The 7,601-nt window shown below is 35.5% G+C and overlaps 1 protein-coding gene across 1 annotated transcript; it reads left to right on the forward strand.

The window, feature by feature from the left end:
• The first annotated feature begins 717 nt into the window (after window positions 1-717).
• Window positions 718-6,612, forward strand: LOC131158143 (coniferyl alcohol acyltransferase). Its single transcript, XM_058112790.1, has 2 exons — window positions 718-1,401; window positions 5,378-6,612. The coding sequence occupies exons 1-2, from the start codon at window positions 979-981 to the stop codon at window positions 6,341-6,343; spliced, it is 1,389 nt and encodes a 462-aa protein (XP_057968773.1). The 5' UTR covers window positions 718-978; the 3' UTR covers window positions 6,344-6,612.
• Window positions 6,613-7,601: the final 989 nt, after the last annotated feature.

A 7,601-nucleotide genomic window follows, 5' to 3' on the forward strand; every position in this document is an offset into this window, starting at 1 on the left:
GTTAATTTATTATTATTATAATTAATAAATAAATAAATAAGGATGACACAAATTTGAAACAATTCATGTTCCAAATTGAAGTTAAAAAGTTTTTGAAAATGACATACTTTGAATTATTATTTAAAAAAAAAATTGAACGTACAATAAATCTCGTTGCTTGGTCCAGCGGGATTTAAGCAAATCTCGTTGGATAAAGAAGCGAAATTAAAATGGTAGCCCAATTGAGTGTTGATGCGTGGCAAATAAATCTCTCAACTTGTTCTAATAAGATTACGTGAACGTCATTTTGAAAAATATTTTCTCAAATAAAATATTATTTAATATATTATTTTAAAATAAAGATAGAACAGAAAAAAAAAAGAAAAAAAAACCCACCCGAGGACGATCCATCAAAGGGAGCTGCCGCTATCATGTCTTAGCATTTATGTTATGGGCTTCTCATACCGGACAGAGTGAAGCCCACCACGTGCTACAATTAATAATGATATTTCTCAGAACCAAATTTAGTACAGGGTTTGAAAATGCTGTAAGAAATGCATATATGGGACAAATAGTAATACCCCTTACTCAAAATCACGTTGTTTGGTATTCTACCTCAGGATTTTCAGGTATACGATTACCATTAAAATATTACACAACTTGGAGAAATACACAGGCAGGCAGATAGACTCCGTCAACTTGTGTCTACAAACTTCCCCCCACTAGCTATATTTCCATGCTTGGTTGGGTCATCCATCCTCTCTCTCTCTCTCTCTCTCTCTCACTTACGCGCCATTAAAATATTACACAACAGGGGGTAATCATTGACCGCGACTCGGAGAAATACACACCCTCCATCACCTTCTGTCTATAAATTTCCTCTCACTGGCCTCATATTTCCATGCTTGATTGGGTCATCCGCCCTCTCTCTCTCTCTCTCTCTCTCTCTCTCTCTCTCTCTCTCTCTCTCTCTCTCTCTCTCTGTGCGTGTGTGGAAAAATGAGTGCAGGAGGAGATTTCAGGGTGATGGTGAGTAGGAAGGAAATGGTGGCGGCGGTGCTCCCGATGCAGGAACACTGGCTGCCTCTGTCGAACCTGGACTTGCTTCTGCCTCCGGTGGACGTCGGCGTGTTCTTCTGCTACAGAAGGCCGGCCGCCGTCGCTGGCAACGGGGCGTTTGGGACTATGGTGAGTGTTCTGAAGAAATCCTTGGCCCAGGCTCTGGTGTCCTTCTACGCCTTCGCCGGAGAGGTGGTGCAGAACTCGGTGGGGGAGCCGGAGCTCCTCTGCAACAATCGAGGGGTGGAGTTCGTGGAAGCCGCTGCCGACGTCGAGCTCCGGCACCTGAACTTGTACAATCCTGACGAGAGCATCGAAGGGAAGCTGGTGCCAAAGAAGAAGCAAGGGGTGCTCACTGTTCAGGTCAGCCGCCTCCGCTTGTACCTTTCAGTAATATGTCTGCCCATCGTCGGGTACATGGAATCAATTAATAATTTAATATGCAACAACTCTTTTCTTTTATTTGATGACAACATGGATCGAGCGTGTTCCAATTTTTAATCTTTACCAGTTAATATATTTTTAAAAAAATTTGTGGGCTCAAAAGTGTAAACTATAAAATATATATATATATATATATATATGTATATATACATATATATTAATTATGGATATTTTTTAGAAATAGAAAATTTATCAAATTTTGTTTTTTTTGATAAAAAATAATGTTGTAGAAATTATCAAAAGAAAAAATTAAATAATTAAAATTTATTCAATACAAATTCAAATCTAAAATCTCTCTAAATATAAGATAGGTGAATTATTCTTTTTAGTCCTTTCACGTTATTTCTCAAAAATCTTTTTTACATGTTAATAAATAAAATAAAATTTGAAATGAAAAATGGTTTAATAAATTAACAAATCTACATAGATAATTTTACACGGTGCTATTTCTTTTATATTTTGCACAAATTTTTTTCTTAGAAACCAAAAAAGTAAAATAAAATTAAAGAAACATGTAGTGTATGCAAGTTAAGATGCTATCTGTAAATAGTAATTTTTGGGATGAAAATTATCAACCTCTTCTAAGGATATATTTCTTTTCATATTTCAAAATTTTCATGAGTTTTTCTTGATTTACTAAACTATTTTATGGAATGGAATAACCTCATGTTTGGAAAAATCTTGATTTTGGAGTTATATTGAGTTTGTATAAGATGATGTATAAAATTGTTTTAAAATTTGATCAAATCCACTAAAATCTATATCCAAAATCTAAAATTCATGCTCCCAAACACTCCCTAAATGTTTTGAAAATCAAATATCTAAAGGAATCTCTCAATTTAAAGAGAAGTACGCATGCTTTTGTCGATCTAGATTCATCTTGCTAAATTATCATTTTAAAAATATGATTAAGTTCAACCAAAAAGGAAAAAGAAAAGAAAAGCAAACCTCATTAATTAATCTCATGTTGAGGATTTTCACAGTCTTAATATAGATTTTCTTTTTTGAAGAGTTATACACTTTCATTAATTTACAGTCAAGTTCACCCGGTGGGTGTAGGTGTGTCCTATGAATCAAATGTCTAAAGAGATCCGTACGATTTCAAAAATTCGAACGAAAAAAAAAAAATTTATTTTTTTAATCAAACTTTAAAAAGGGTACGAATATCTTGTCTTAATAATATCCATACAGCATATGATCTACCTTTTATAATGTAAAAATGTTTTTTAAAGGGTTGGCTAATTTACTATTTTGTCCAGAACTCACCTTTTCTTCAATTAAAAAAAAAAAAAAAAGAGACCCGACCTTGACCAATTATGATCCATTACATTTAATTGTAGCAAACAAATCCTTAGAGACTTGTCGTGCATGCAGAAGCTCAGAGGCGAACCACCCAACCAATTATGAGGTATATATGTTTTTAATTCGGCAATGGTTAGGAAAACCTAATAGGAATTAAAAATTGGTAGAAACTCCGACGGCTGTCGCCGTCGACCTGTCCAATTTGGCGGTCAATGTTAGGCATCTCGACATCCACCGGCACAGCGAGTGATTGGGACTGCCCCCTCTCCTTCCAATTCATACTCCACCCTACACGGATTCCCAGCCACAATAAAAAATCAATTACTTCACTCTCAAATATATGATCTTATTTAAATTGATTGACTAATTTAACTTTTAATATTCACCTAATATAATGATTTAACTTACTTCTTAGTTAATGAAAAATTATGCACGAAACTGCTTCATCCACATGTCCGTGTGGCTGTTTCCTTAATTATACACTTACTGAAAATGAGTTCGTCTTTAATATTAATGAAAGTAGGACCAATTTGTCACATATTTAAGAAATAGGAACACGGCCGGACACGTGGAGGGGAGGTCTCCTGTATAATTTCTCATAATTAATACATATGATATCTTGTCACTTTTTAAAAAGTGATAGTGAGAGCTACTTTGCGCTCATGCTTCATGTACATACTTTTGAGATTCTTCGTTTTTATTTTAAAATGTTGCATTATGTATGTGAAAGCATAAAATGACAAATAAGGGGTGTTTGCTTGTGTGCATAATGTTCTTATGGAAAATTTTCTAAAAAAATAATAATGGGTCTTTTGTACTATTAAAAATATCCAAAGTTTACTAAAGACTTTGATACATAAACTATATTCTCAATGAGTACCATTTAATAATAATAATTATTATTATTATTATTATTTCAATTTAAGTTATTATTTTTCCATTGATTCTCCTCTTAGTATGTATCACTAACTGTAACCCTTTATTTATTTATTTGTCATCCATAATTAATATATAGTTAGGCCCTCTTCCTCATCACATGAACATCATTTTGTTTACTTTTCAAGTGTCTAAAAAATTTAAGCTGGTCCTTTTCACCTTTTCTTGATAAAACTTCACAAAAGCTAAAAGAAATAGTATACGAGAAAAAAGAAAAAGCAAAAACGAATGCATATTATTTCGGAACCTCCATACATTTATCTGTTTTAATACTTTTAAAAATATTAGACTATAAAATGGTAATGCATTTTTTCTCCTATTAAAATATTTTATTATAAAATGACAGTATAACCTTATTAAAATATATATAGTCTCACTATCTAAATGAAAAATAGACACATAGTAGGAAGATAAAGTTGGAGTTTAGAAAAAGGAAAAAGGAAAAAGCAAATTAAAAATTAAAAAGCTTGTACGTGTCAAACAAAAGTAGAGCCAACTCAAAAAGGTTTTGTGCTAGCTACCACATTTATTTTATGTGGCAAAGGGAAAAAAATGTCAATATATGAAAGTGCACACGCATTATAATGAGATATTTATTATATAATGAATATATATTTATGTTGCACATCATATACCTTCCAACCTTTGCATACTCATTTTGTAGTCAAATCAATCACTCAAGTCTAATAATTTAGAAAATATATCTTTAACAATAGGATTAATGCTATACTCATATGATATTATAATAATTTATTATGAAAAATATATAATTTATAATTTGTCCAGATCTAATGAACTTGCAATCGCTAATAAGAAATTAGACTATCTCACATCGATCTTGTACGACTATTTTCCTATTCTTTTCATATATATATATATATATATATATATATCAAACCCCAACACCATTTATATAGTTGTTCCAAGTTTTAATTGTTAAAATGTCTAGAAAATAATCCAAAATACGTCAATGGGTGGGTTAGTAAATATATACATTGATGTACTAAATATTGTATTACATTTTTTTGATTTCATTTATTCTTCTTTGTTTCTTATAAAGTTAACTAAATTTATCTTACCACTGAAAAAAATTTACTAAAGTTATATATGTGTGTACCTTACCTTTATTTGATCTTTTATAATTTATTTTAATATATCTATATCCATGTGTCATGTTTTAATAATTTGCATAATACAATAAGGTACTTCATAATTTTGAAAAAAAAAAGGATAATTTGATTCCAAGACGAATGATCATGTGAAAATTAATTTTGTTCCACAAACAAAAAATATATAATATGATACCTTTACAAAATAACTATTTGATTTTTGCAAATGGTAAATTAATACATTAATTTTTTTATACTCTAATTTAGAATTGATATACGTGTGTATGTATATATTTTGATAGAGTGGAAATTCCACCTATTGATGAGTCCTTCAGGAATCAGTGTCCTAATTTTTCAGGCCACCCTGATTAGGATAAAGTCCGAATGCAGCCGGATGTTTGACCAATCTTAAACCCAAGAAACGTATCTAATGAAAATTGAACTCGCATGCTCTTCTTACTTGCTGATTTCCACCGCACCATGACCGTGGCGGCGCAGATATGTATGTATTTGTTAGATGTTAAAATGGAATAGTGGAATCATTGCAGGCAACGGAACTGAAATGTGGAGGTTTGGTGGTGGCATGCACATTTGACCATCGAATAGCCGATGCCTACTCTGCCAACATGTTCTTCGTCGCCTGGGCGGACATGGCTCGCTCTGAACCAACATCTCTGCTACCATCTTTTCGCCGATCTCTGGTTAATCCTCGCCGTCCAGGCTACTACGATCCCTTCGTCGACGCAATGTACGCGCCCATCTCCGCCTTGCCACCGCCCAAGGACCCGCCTTCCCCGCCTGTCGACCACCTCATCAGCCGCATCTACTACGTACCCGCCGACGAAATCAACCGCCTCCAATCCATAGCCAGCGCCGGAAACTCCAACAGGAGGACCAAGCTCGAGTCCTTTAGTGCTTTTCTATGGAAACTCGTCGCCGAAAGCTCTTCGTCTTTTTCGGGCCGCGACAAAAAGATGTGCAAGATGGGCATTGTGGTGGACGGAAGGGCGAGGCTCATGGACGGGAACGAAAAATCGCCGATGGCGGTGTATTTCGGAAACGTTCTGTCCATCCCCTTCGGGGCGCAGAGGATTGAGGAGCTGAAGGATAGACCGCTGAGCGCGGTGGCGGGTGCCGTGCGCGAGTTCCTGAAAGCAGCGGGGACGAAGGAGCATTTCTTGGGGCTGGTAGACTGGGTGGAGGCGCACCGCCCGGAACCGGCGCTGGCAAGGATATACAGCAGCGGAAGTGAGGACGGACCGGCGTTCGTGGTGTCGTCGGGACAACGGTTTCCGGTAGAGAGGATCGATTTCGGGTGGGGCGGGTGTGTATTCGGGTCGTACCATTTCCCATGGGGAGGGGATGCCGGGTACGTGATGCCGATGCCGAGTCCGAGGCGGGAAGGGGATTGGATCGTGTACGCGCATCTGCTGAAGGGGCAATTGGAAGTGATAGAGACGCGGGCGGCTGACGTGCTTCGGCCTTTGACTACCGACTATCTGGGCTTGACCTGAGCTTTAAATCAGGTCGTGGACCCTACCGCCTGCCAAGTACCAACTAGTGGGCGACGGGGCAGTGGGTCGACCCAATTTGATCGTCAATGTGTCGCACGTGCGCGCACTCGGGGCAGCGAGAAACGTGTCTCTGTCGGTTTAACATATGTTTTTTTTTTTCCATAAATATGTGAGAAAAAATATGGCTTGTTCATATGGTTGTTTGAATTAACTGATTGGTTGGAGTGAATTTTAATTTATATATAGTTGTTTGGAGCTTAGAAATTAAACTTTGACTTTTAAAAAAAATATTCTAATCATGCAGTAGGTAATTATTTATATAGCTATCAAGAAATTATGCAAGAAAATTAAATACATGATTTGTTGTTATTGGATAAGGGTGGTGGTCAAATATCTTGGGGATTTTTGGATGACATTAAGATTAGTTGGCTTTGGCAAGCTTTGACCTTATGATCTCCAATAGCTAGTGAAAACTACTGCTAATGTATTTGGAGGGAAGATTAACTTGCTATAAGACTTTTCTTAATGTTACATATTAGGTTGCTCGAAAAATAATTGATAGGCAAATTACGAACTCAAAAAAATACAAATACCGACGCAAGAGTAAAAGGACAAATATTAAGAAAGATTTGAAAAGATTCCACTTAATAGCATGAAATTGAAGATAAGGAGTTCCATTAAAACATCTTTCGCAAAATTATTACCATTTCACTTTATCATCGATCTCATTTTAATTATTTAATCTCTAGAATGTTATTTAGTTTTGCTAGTTCATTTTAATTCGTTATAAGTCAAATAAGATTTACTTCATGTGATAACTACCAATTCTTTTAAGTTATGCATGTCTTAGAGATCAGTCAATTTGTAATAATAAAACGATCCAACCACATTTAGGGAGAAAATATATTAATTTGATTTCATTGATGCTTATTTACCATCACTTATTCCATAATCGGATCGTTTTTTATTTTTTTATTTATCTTCATGATGGCTAGTCAGCCATCATTTTTGTGAGCACCATTATATATATTCTTGAATTTTTTTTTCTACCTTCACAAGTTTTTTGTTGGGATTATCTCACATCGGTTGTGAAAGAGGCTGGTGGTTAGTTATTAAGTGTGAGGAAAAGTCTCACCCCATGAATTAACTTTTGGGGTTGAGAAAACCCAAGACCACCTAATACTGGTATCAGAGTCATGGTTAAACATTCTCTCCGAGATGTCGGGTATGTGGTGCCGCCGATTTGGAGCCCGATGCG

This window comes from Malania oleifera, chromosome 6 (genome assembly GCF_029873635.1).
Source record: "Malania oleifera isolate guangnan ecotype guangnan chromosome 6, ASM2987363v1, whole genome shotgun sequence".
NCBI lineage: Eukaryota > Viridiplantae > Streptophyta > Magnoliopsida > Santalales > Ximeniaceae > Malania > Malania oleifera.